The sequence below is a fragment of the Etheostoma spectabile genome, chromosome 2, assembly GCF_008692095.1.
Source record: "Etheostoma spectabile isolate EspeVRDwgs_2016 chromosome 2, UIUC_Espe_1.0, whole genome shotgun sequence".
In the NCBI taxonomy this organism is placed as follows: domain Eukaryota; kingdom Metazoa; phylum Chordata; class Actinopteri; order Perciformes; family Percidae; genus Etheostoma; species Etheostoma spectabile.
Genome location: NC_045734.1, coordinates 3,876,597 through 3,889,009, shown reverse-complemented (window position 1 = coordinate 3,889,009; position 12,413 = coordinate 3,876,597). Strand labels below are relative to the sequence as shown.

Below are 12,413 nucleotides of genomic sequence, written 5' to 3'. Positions count from 1 at the left end.
AGATATCAATCAATCAATCAATCAATCTAATCTAGGTAACAGATTGGATAGAAGTACTCGGATCGAGGCAAAAAAAATAATACATTTTGATCAGGACATCCCTAAGGTTTATATCTAAAACATCTAATGTCTCCTGGGCTAAAGAAGCTAGAAAAGATATCACTCTATGACCTCTTAGCATTTAACTAGCACTTTTCATAGCCGCTGCTGCGACACTATCATACGGAGCCCCGGAGGTGACGTGGAGGGGGTAAAAAAAGAGAAAAAAAAGATATGTACTAGGGACAAACGCTTCTGCAAGATATTGACTTTATTTTGCAAGATCCTGACTGTTTTGCAAGATATTGAGTTTCATTTGCAAGATCTTGACTTTGTTTTGCGAGATAGTTTTTTTTTTGCGAGATCTCGCAAATCCAACAAACAATAAGGCTAATCTAGCTAGCTAGCACGTAACGGGCTAGCTATTATCTAGCTAGCCAGTGGCATGACATGATTAAATCTCCCTGGTTGTCTAAATACATCAAACATTTATTTTAATAAGCATTACTAATTAATAGATGCCAAAGTGAAGTGTTACAATGGACATGGTTGTTGACTGTTGATGGCAATGACTGCAGGCTAACCTTAGTAGCTAGCTAGTAGCATGACATGATTACATCTCCTTGGTTGTCTAAATACATTCATCGTTTATTTTGATAAGCATGTACACGATCAGGAACAATGAAAACAATGTTTACCGTGAATATTTTATACAATAAAACAGCGAGTTCATGAGTCACATAGCTGGCTAGCTATACCATGGCTGTATTAGGAGAACAAACTAGCTCGCTATACTTGTCAGAGACACAAGAAAGAAGCTCCTGCTCAACAAGTATGTTGCTACGACAACCCTAACTGGGGCTATTGACAACAATCAACAACAATGTTCAACAATGCTCCCCCCCTCACTGTCCCTTGTCCTCCTCCCGGGAGAGCCCTACCTCCCCCTCCTCTAGCCCTCCGGTTAACACCTCTCTCCAGCCTGACTCCCCCTCCCCCTACCCCACCTGTGACCTCTGTGTGCCTCACTGCTGACCAGGTGAGAAGACAGCTGACCAGACTTCACTCTAATAAGGCTGCAGGCCCTGATGGTATCCATCCTGGGGTGCTCAAAGCCTGTGCCTCTCAGCTATGTGGAGTCTTTCACCATGTCTTCAACCTGAGCCTGAGTCTCCAAAGGGTCCCCATGCTGTGGAAGACATCTTGCCTCGTTCCTGTGCCAAAGACGCCACGTCCCAGTGACGCCAAGGACTACAGACCCGTGGCACTGACCTCCCACATTATGAAGACCCTGGAGAGACTGGTTCTGGAACAGCTGCGGCCCATGGTGAGGCCTCTCCTGGACCCCCTCCAGTTCGCCTACCAGCCCCGGTTGGGAGTTGAGGACGCCATCATCGTCCTGCTCAACTGCATCTACGCCCACCTGGACAGGCCGGCGAGCACGGTGAGGGTCATGTTTTTTACTTCTCCAGTGCTTTCAACTTGATCTGCTGTGGTTGGATGTATCAGCGAGGGGGACGAGGCTGAGTACCGAGCTGTGGTGGGGGACTTTGTCACATGGAGTGAGCAGACCCATCTCCAGCTCAATGTGACAAAGACCAAGGAGCTGTGGTGGATCTAAGGAGAGCCAAGGCAGCAGTGAGCCCTGTTTCCATCCAGGGGGTCTGTGGCCATTGTGGACGACTACAATACCTGGGAGTGCACTGGACAATAAACTGGACTGGGCCAAGACACTCAAGCCCTCTACAGAAGGGCCAAAGCCGTCTCTATTTTCTGAGGAGGCTGAGGTCCTTTAACATCTGCAGGACATGCTGAGGATGTTTTATGAGTCTGTGGTGGCCAGTGCTACCCTCTTTGCTGTTGCATGCTGGGGCAGCAGGCTGAGGGTAGCGGACGCCAACAGACTCAACAAACTGATTCGCAAGGCCGTGACGTCGTGGGGGTGGATCTGGACTCTCTGTCGGGTTTGGCAGAGAGGAGGACGCTGTCCAAACTACATGCCTCTTGGACAATGTCTCGCACCCACTCCATGGCTTGTTGCTCAATCACAGGAGCACTTCAGTGACAGACTCATTCTCCCAAAATGCACCCACAGAGCGCCCAGGAAGTCATTCCTGCCTGTGGCCATCAAACTTTATAACTCCTCCCTCTAAGTGTCTGACACACGACCACTTAGACACTTAGAGAGGTTGAAACTGGACATTATTATCTGTATTATCTGTTTTGTGCAATAACACTGGCCTGACATGTGTGCAATTCAAATACTACAATTATTTTATTATATTATTTAACTTTTCACCATTCCAAATCCTTAATTAGTTATATGTAAATAATGTATAATAACATTCCTTTATGTAAATACCGTACGTATCCAATTCCTTATATTTCTTTATTTCTACTCTATTTATAATATTTGTGCAACTACAACACAGAGTTTCCCTTCGGGGATCAATAAAGTATTTCTGATTCTGATTCTGATTATAACACTTCACTTTGGCATGTATTAGTAATGCTTATCAAAATAAACAATGGATGTATTTAGATAACCAAGAAGATAGCGTGTTACTAGCTAGCTAGGTTAGCCTTATTAATCGTTTGTTGGATTTGCGAGATCTTGCAAATTAAACTCAATATCTCACAAAACAAAGACAAGATCTTGCAAAAGTGTTTGTCCCCAGTACATATATTTTTTTGTGCGTGTTATTCCCCCCTCCACGTCACCTCCCGGGCTCCATACTATCGAGCCCATTTACTCATAAACAAGAGAAAATAATAAAACACAGACTTGATCCTGTCATCACTACTTGAACATGATAAGGTCCTTAGAGTCCTAGTGCTTTTCTATTAGTCTAATTTAAAATCATACAAAGAAGCATATAACCCATAACAGTAAATCACTTAAATCAGAGTTGATGAAACTGACTAGATACCACTTGTTTAATAAAAAAAAAAATTCTAAATAAGACTAAACCTGGAAGATAATTCATATTTCTGATGAGTGGATCATGAACTCAGGTCAATTCCATTGTTTTTGTTTTCTAGAGAAACTAAAGTTTTCTCGCTGTGGAAGAGACGGCGCAAAGTCAGATGTAGTGATGCGGGCTGCTGTTGACAGGTGTGCTGTGGGTTATGGGCCAGAGTGATGACGGGAGCTTAGCCTCCATGATGGATGGGGTGTCTGCTCTACTATGACTGATTACAGCAAGCAGCCAGCAGGGAGACAGGAGCGGGCGCACAAGGCCTCCGATCCCAACTGGGATGAGGCCAACAATGTGTGTGGGTGGGAGAGAGAGACAGAGAGAGAGAGAGAGAGAGAGAGAGAGAGAGAGAGATTTGGCACCTGTTCAGCAAGCGTAGGACTGAAGCCAGAATAGCAGAAGTCAGAAAGACAGAGCATGTCATCAATAACACTAGTTTGACTTACAGCAAGGCTATCAGTAAGAAAGAGAGAGAGACAAAGAGGGAAAAAGAAACAAAGTGAGATGGGAGAAAAAGTGAGAGGGAGAAAGGGGATGGAGTGGAAATACACTAAAGGTGAAGATAGAGGGAGAAGGAGAGCAGGGAAAGACAAACAGAGGACGGAGGATCTGAAGGACGCTGAACAGCGGGGACAAAAACTTTTTTTTTCTTTTTCTACTCTTTCATCCTTTTAGTTTTGTCTCTGACTCTCTCAGATAAAAACACACTGCGCTCCCCGGCTTCTATTCAAGCACAGACGCATACCATTTACATCTGCTGGCCATTCAGCTGCAAGACGAGGGGACTCTTTTGTTCAAGAACACTTCAAAATGAGATATACAACCTTTGATAAAATGTGCATACTTCATCTTCAATATTCTGGTCCACAATTCAGTGCAAAAGAAAAAAAACTAAATCTTTTTCATCTCACTTGTTTCAAGAGTCACGTCCCAATCTACAGCTGGATTCTATTTGTTTTAATTCTTCTGTATTTTGGGAAATACATAACTGCCTTTAATGTGGTATTTATGTTATAGTTTTAGAAAACTTAGAAAACTGTTCATGTCAGTCGGCAAGTTGGTGAAAGGAACAAGTGGCAGCTACAGTATATCTGATTAAAAATGTAATATTAACAGTAATACGATCATTTAAAAGAAGATATGCGTCGTTTTTATGTATCTACTTGTTAATGAACAGCTGACTATCGCAAAATCAGCTCATTTAGGAGAATGGACTGTATATGAAGATGGACGATGCGTCTCTACTTCCTCCCACTGTACAAAAGTGAAGTCAAAATAGTCCGGATATGGGCACTGCCATCTTGTAATTTTGGAGCCAGAGTCAGTGGAGAAGGGATTGGGCGGGCAGTATAGACGTCCCATCCATACACCTACCTGGCCAATTGCAAGTCAATCACAGCTATCAATCATATTGTTTCACCCCACTTTTATAGCGTCAAATAACTAATAAAAAACAAAAGTATCAAAAAATTTAACACTTGAACTAACATCAGTGTGATAACAACTATCCTAAAATGAAGAAACCATCTGTAGGAAAAAATGATTTGAGTTGATTTTTCAGTTTGGTCCATGTCCAGTTTGCTAAAGGCGCATTTGAGCTCCTGCAGTGACTCTATGCAGAGCTTTCACCGTAGCCTACGTAAGTAGCATGAGGTTCATACGCCACTTGTGTGCTGATGTCTGCGTCGTTCGAGTGTATCTCTGTAGGAGAATAGCAGAGGATGGAGAGATGGATGGATGGATGGATGGGTGGGTGTGTCAGAGCGAGTGAGAGAGTGACGTGATCAACTTCAATGCGAGTACCAACTCTAAAGCCATAGTGAGAAAAAACCCCGGAAATTAGTAGGGGGGAATTAGACTCTACCAAGCCACGGCCAAGCGGACCAATCATAGTTGTGGTCCAGCTAAGTATTTAACACAGACATTAAAAAACGAGACACATTTTCTCATTTCACTCTTGGAAAGAAAGCAAATAAGCATCGGCACACAGGTGTACAGGCACAAATGTACCACCTCACTGTGATGACAAAACTTATATAGAGGTTTAGTCCTGGGTTTGATTCCGACCTGCGTCTCTCTCTCTCTCTCTCTCTCTCCCTCTCTCTCTCCCTCCAGCGGTCCTGTCAAAAGCCTAAAAATGCCCCAAAAAATCTTTAGAGAAAAAAACCCATGTAAGCATATTTCCCAAAGTGCTGAATTGCTGCTTCTTAAGAAGAGACAAGGATAGGAGAACAATCTCTGAAACCGCAAAGTGTATTTGCACATGCACACACTACATATACTACTTTTGCGTAAATAGGACTTGGCTTGGGAACCTGAGGGTTGTTGGTTCAAGTCCCCATACGGACAAAGTATAAGAGAGGAACGACAGCTGAGAGATGCCAGTTTCCCTAACTCGAGCAAGGCACCAAACTGCTCCAAGATTGCATGTGTGATCTCTCTGTAACCTTCAGAAACACCCTGTATGCATGTTGGTTTCTGAAAACTGTGCTGGCAGTGTGTTTGGAAACTCTTCTAATTGAGTACAGCACCATATTGCTTGTCAGTGGTACGTGGCGGTGTGCGTGCAGATCCGGAAATGGCTAATCTTGTTAGATTTCTGAAATTTGGTATGGAGCCATACCTTTGGTATGGCGTGTGTTTCACAGTCTACTTTACAGCTAATTTTCTACCAAGTGCTCAAACGCCAACGCTAGTGTTGACCTGAGGCGTTGTATCTCTGTGCCGTGCCTGTAGACAATTTAGTCGGAGCCCCAAAGAGTGACAATATGAACGGGATCACTTTAGTCCAAAAAAGCAGCATGGGCATGTGGTGCCGATGCTGCCCCACAGCTAAAACAAACATTTCCGAACGACTAGGATTAATATCAGTAGATATGTGTGCCTGCATCCTCAAAAGTAACTTTGTTGTGTGGAAACAAAGAGGTCAGATTCTTCCCCACGGCAGAGATAAACCAACACTTTCTGATGCTCAAGCCACTAACAATAATTGAGGGAGATGGATCTACTCCTACAGCGAATTGAATTAGTATGTTACACTACTACATCAAGACCGCTGGGGTTTGGAGCTGAGAGTCTGTTTGCCGGCTAATTTTGTTAGCAATGGATGAGATGATTACAAGAGTCCCCCATGCTGGTTCCCTTGGAAACCTTTCAATAGCCCATGTCATCAGCATTACAGGAAATGCCCGTCACCGCTCTTCCACGGTTCGACGTCATCTACAAGGAATTTGCATAACAATATTTTCCTCAAGGAAAGCACTTGGTCAATTATCATCACTGTCACCTCAGAGCCAAAACAGGGTTCAAGCTCCCTCTATGACGAGTCCCTCTCCCCTCAATATCCCATTTTAAACTATTTTCCATTTACTGCGCATCAGGCGGATTTAACTTTGACATGTTTTTATTCTTTCCTCAACAGGTCACTGAGGCACCAGACAGAAACAAAGTGAACATTTGCATATTAATGATATGCAGTTTCTGCTGTCCCACAGGTACACTTCCATTGACCAAAGGCATTTGTTCCAGCTTGATTTGTATTCAAAAAGTCACAGGCCTCCTTGTGCATTTGTGACACGAGGCCTTGGCTTGTAATAAAAGTCACACTGTCAAAACAGAGCACACGCGTACACACTCACATTCATTTCTGAATAGACGTGCAGGTGTGAGTTCACCTGCACATTCAAAACATAATTGAGAATTCTGTTCTTGGCTTTGTCACTCTCTGACATTTCTTTGCTTTTTTTTGAAAGCAGCGAGCAATAAACAGAAAAAAGCGACTGCACAAACTTGATAACTTAATTCATCTATTGACTCTCGTCACGATTGGCAGCTCTTTTTACACAAACAGCATTTGTACACAGCAAGAAGGAACACAATGTTTGATGCAGCTCAGAGATCATCACCAGGGGGTCCGGGACCCCTAGGGGGTTCTTAGAGTTACAGCAGGGAGGCCTGCTGTAAATTTTTATTTTTTGTTGCATAGACCAGCAGTTCCCAAAGTGGGGCCTGGGGACCCACAGGGGTCCAGGACACAGAGATTTCTTAGAGGGCCACCAAATTGTTCAGAAAGTTTTATTGAAAAATATAATTCAGCTGATTTGTGAAAAAAACACATTAACAATAGGCTTACTGGCCTGTGGGTAAGGTAGTCACAATCTACAAATCAACATCCACAGATCCAGTTCATCCTAAGGATTCACTGATCCACATGTATGTTTAACATTAAAACATGATTGTTTTAATAGCTTAGTATTAAGCAATAAAAATGTATAAAGGCTTTAGGCCGCCCTGCACGTAATTGTAGGCCCAGTTTTATATACAACTCAATACATACACAAACACACATATATATATATATATATATATCATATATATATATATATATATATATATACACACACACACACCCACACATATTATATATATATATAAATATATATACATATATATATATAATATATATAATATATATATACACAACACAATATACACATATACACTCACGGCCACTTATTAGGTACCCCATGCTAGAACGGGTTGGACCCTTTTGCCTTCAGAACTGCCTCATTCTTCGTGGCATAGATTCAACAAGGTGCTGGAAGATTTCCTCAGGGAGTTTGGTCCATATTGACATGATGGATCACACAGTTGCCGCAGATTTTCGGCTGCACATCCATGATGCGAATCTCCGTTCCACACATCCCAAGATGCTCTATTGGATTGAGATCTGGTGACTGTGGAGGCCATTTGAGTACAGCAACTCATTGTCATGTTCAAGAAACCAGTCTGTGATGATTCCAGCTTTATGACATGGCGCATTATCTGCTGAAAGTAGCCATCAGAAGTTGGGTACATTATGGTCATAAAGGGATGGACATGGTCAGCAACAATACTCAGGTAGGCTGTGGCGTTGCAACGATGCTCAATTGGTACCAAGGGGCCCAAAGAGTGCCAAGAGAAATATTCCCCACACCAGACACACCACCACCAGCCTGAACCGTTGACACAAGGCAGGATGGATCCATGCTTTCATGTTGTAGACGCCAAATTCTGACCCTACCATCCGACTGTCGCAGCAGAAATCGAGACTCATCAGACCAGGCAACGTTTTCCAATCTCTATTGTCCAATTTCGATGAGCTTGTGCAAATTGTAGTCTCAGTTTCCTGGTCTTAGCTGAAAGGAGTGGCACCCGATGTGGTCTTCTGCTGCTGAGAATGGCCAGACTGGTTCGAGCTGATAGAAGGGCAACAGTGACTCAAATAACCACCCGTTACAACCAAGGTGGGCAGAAGAGCCTCTCTGAACGCACAGTACGTCGAACTTTGAGGCAGATGGGCTACAGCAGCAGAAGACCATCATGGATGTGCAGCCGACAAATCTGCGGCAACTGTGTGATGCCATCATGTCAATATGGACCAAACTCCCTGAGGAATGCTTCCAGCACCTTGTTGAATCTATGCCACGAAGAATGAGGCAGTTCTGAAGGCAAAAGGGGGTTCCAAACCGTTTATATATATATATATATATATATATATATATATATATAGTAGGGGGGCCCTGCTCCATCTCTTTTTTAGTTAAGGGGTCCTTGGCTTGAAAAATGTTGAAGACTCCTGATAGAGCTTTTTTACATTGATGAGCAACAGAGTGACAAAGCTCTACAGCACAGAAGGGAAAACAAACAGATGAGTTCCAGTCGAGTCTCACCTGTGACTGGTGCTCTTCACTCTTGTACACGCCCTGCACCTGCAGCAGGTTCTTGGCCACGCCCACACACGGCAGCCCGGACAGCACTCCAAGATGACACGCCAGGCCGAACTCTGCGGGGTCCAAACAGGGACAACATCTAAGCTCAGAGCAACCGCAGTTGCTCTTGACACAATATTAATGACTTTTATGTGATACAATTAAGGCATATTTTATGGATTCATGATGACAGCCTGTGACAAAACGGGTGAGATTCCCTGGACTCACCACTTGTCCCTTGTGCGTATCTATATAATTTGTCCACATTTGTTTTACACATGGCTCTAGTTCATTTCATATTGTATTCATTTTTAGCTTGATGTAATGGGTACAATTGCTTTTGTGTAACATTTCAGCACTTACTATCCCTATTTTTTGTTAAAATGGTTATATTTTGACATTGAGTACTGCTTTGATTTAAATCAAAGACGCTGTAGAACTGCTGCCAGGACACCTCCAACTGCAAACAAGGTCTGTTACAACTCTTCCTATTCTGAATTTATTAAGCCTAGGAACACCACCACAGGTGATTTGAGTTATTATGGCCGATTAGACTCTGTTCAGGTTGAAGGTTGGGCCGGAGCTTAGACAGGAATTAATTAGGTCACCATCTTCATCTACCAATAAGAATGATAAAGCTGTCATTTGTCCTGCCAGGTGCAACAGAGCTAACATAAGACTCAGGAAGATGTCAATTAATCAGTCTAAACACACCCACACAGTCTCTGGAAGAAGCCAGACTAACTGAAAACACCTGTGTGGGTGTTCAGGGCCTTTAATTCATCCACTTCTTGTATTTGAAAAACTTCTCTCTGGCGAAAAGGAATTTAAAAACGTGTGACGTCTCTGGGCCGCATATCACGGAAGTAAACTTGGAAACTTTTTAGCCGTATGAGACAGGTGAGCAACTCCATTGGTGCCATTTGGGGATCCAGTTAACCTATGCTTCCACCTCATCTTTACTTTGTTACTCTGTCTGCTCTACCATTTAGGAATGTTTGGGGATGAGCCGCCGAGCATTTCCTGTGCATTTATGGCTTTGATGATTTCATCACTGACATCATTGGACCAAACTAACAGAGGTTTTTTTTTGTGTGTGTGTAGAGATATTGCATGTATTTGATGCAAAAGAAGCGTACTTGGGGTCTCTTAATTCTGTAGAGGAGCACAAAGTGTGTCTAGCTGTGTGGAGATTATGTGAGAAGTGTTGTGTAGGCCCACCGCTGGGAGATAGTAGAGCGCTCAGGGGTTTATTGAGAGCCCTACATAGGCAGTGGAAATTTGTTGCTCAAGAGGAAAGAAATGTTTGATTGTCTGGAGGCTAGACAAGAAGCTGTTCTGCAATTTTTAATAGACGTTTTTATTTTAAACTGTCATGTTTATTTGTATTTGGCCGCACTAAAAATAAAGATGCTGATTGGAATTCAACACGTCTGCTTTCCTCTTCTTTTCTTGACCCCTTGGCTAAACGACTCAGCCTAACACACAAATTCAAAAAAAGGGCCCGAATAGCACTAAATCATTCCCTGGGTCCCCCCCACTAGGTACCAGCTTGACTTACCTCTGTAGTGGAAGAGTCCATTCCCATCAACAAACACCACCTGTTTAAAGAGCACATACGCAACTGAAATTAAATTACTTACAGTACAACACAAAGCTAGAGCTGTTGTCTGATCATATTTAAAACATTCCAAATAGCGAATACAATATATTTCTTAAGCTAGGAGTTTTAAACTTTTCCAGGGTTGTAGGTCTTTGTCAGAGAATTTGCCTCTGAAAACAAGTCTTTCTAAAACCTCTGGCCAGAGTGGAATAGTAAAACTGTAGTAACTACTTTTACTACAGTTTTGACAAACAAAACTAATGCTGATGATTGACAATGATCCCCTCATCCACTCTGAGGCAAGAGCCTGGAAGACGCTCGAATCAGAGAGTCGGTCCCTTGAGTGTCTTGGCCGTGCAGAAAGTACAAAATTAAAAAGGTCCCAAACCCACAATCGTACCTAACATGTTTTGGTGTTGTCAAGGTAACGTTCTACATCCCAAAGTGCTGTCCCATTCCTATTAATACCATTTCGAGCCCTTCCAGCATCTTGCACTCAAGCATTTACCAGGTGACGTCAATTTAGTCCCTCAGGGCTTAAGGGATTTGGCCCCACAGTCTGCTACAATAGGCTTGTTCGCAATGAGCCAGGTCTGAGCAGAATCCATCCCCAACGATTGCCACCCGTTGCATGCCAGTTAGATTTAATTATTAGATTAAATAGATTAGATTAAATATCATGGTGCTGCAGAGTCGTCCCTGCCTACAAATCCTTTCCTACAGAATAAAGAAAAAATCGTTATGGATCCTCGCAATACACTAAAATTTTATTTTTATATTTTTCAATGAAAATGAGAAGAATTATACAAAAATTACCTTGTCCACCAATATTGTGAATCATATCACAATCACATAATAAGTCCAAATGATGGTAATTAGATATTTTCCCAGCACTAGTGTGTGTGTGTGTGTGTGTTTGTGCGTGCATGCTTAAGCTGACCTGAGGCAGAAGTTGGGGCTGGTTCCTCTCCAGCCGTTGCAGGGCCTCCAGGAGGAAGGGGGTTTCTCTGAAGGCTAGGAAGCCAGCTATGTAGGGAGCCGTCAGGGTTACCATCTGACTGTCCTCATACAGCACCTGGGAGAAGATGAGGGGACACAAACACATGTTAAAATCACAGGTTGGTACACTGATCCCATAGCAGCTCGCTCATTTTGATACACCCTGAATAACACAGTATCATAATTCAGTGTAACAACAGCACTGGGTTTAGATACATGCATCTGTGGCCCTAAATGGAGCTTCTGTCAGGGTTCAGGTGCTGCATGCTTGGGACAAATGCGTCCACACCCAGTGTATAAGTAAAGGTGTGTTCACAGACGCACACGCAAGCTGTGCAAGATAATCACTCACATCCCCAATCTGAAGCAAAAGAATGAAACATCTGTTACTTCTTGTTGATTTATGGCTGTAAACATGTTCTGGACATCAGAAAAGTTATTCTATTTAAGTTGCCAGCCGTGTTCAGAAGCGGACACTGTTATAAGTGATATAGCTTTAAAATGCTATGACATGGATTTTGTCTGCTACAACTCGCATATCTGCTCTGTAAATCTCATGGCCTGTGTTTTGCTTTGGGTAAAGAAATCAGTACCAATTAATGTTTCCGTTTAATGTTTTTGGTTTCATGACGGTGCCCTTAATTTTAAACAATTTTGCATTTAGCAGTAACGTCACCATCCTGTCATTTGTTGACGGTCCCCCTAACCAACACACACCGACACACTACACAAAAAACACAACCCACATTAGATTTCTAGTAATGAGTCCTAATCTAAAACAACTTTGCATGCTGAATTTAAAGAAAAGTTTAAATTTTTGAATGGAAATGCATTTGGTCCAATGTCAGTTAACTTTCAATCACAAATGCTCTTTTAAGTTGGTATTTACTACTTTCAAATAAGAAAAAGAAAAGAAAATCAGGTCTGCCTCCGTGCGTTATGTCTGTGACACAATCACAATCACTTGACATTTCTGAGCTGAATGATTTGCATGTTGCCGTCTGTTTTTTAAAGTACATTTTCCTGATGATACTTACATACTTT

General features: G+C 42.6%; 1 protein-coding gene across 1 annotated transcript in view; it reads right to left on the bottom strand.

The window, feature by feature from the left end:
* Positions 1-12,413, bottom strand: part of LOC116702666 (endonuclease V) — a 103,199-nt gene that overhangs the window by 65,020 nt on the left and 25,766 nt on the right. Inside the window, exons 4-6 of the mRNA XM_032537013.1 lie at positions 11,311-11,445; positions 10,329-10,368; positions 8,729-8,841 (exon numbers count right to left, since the gene is read on the bottom strand). Of these exons, the coding sequence (XP_032392904.1) occupies positions 8,729-8,841; positions 10,329-10,368; positions 11,311-11,445 (288 nt within the window). The remainder of the gene's footprint in view (positions 1-8,728; positions 8,842-10,328; positions 10,369-11,310; positions 11,446-12,413) is intronic.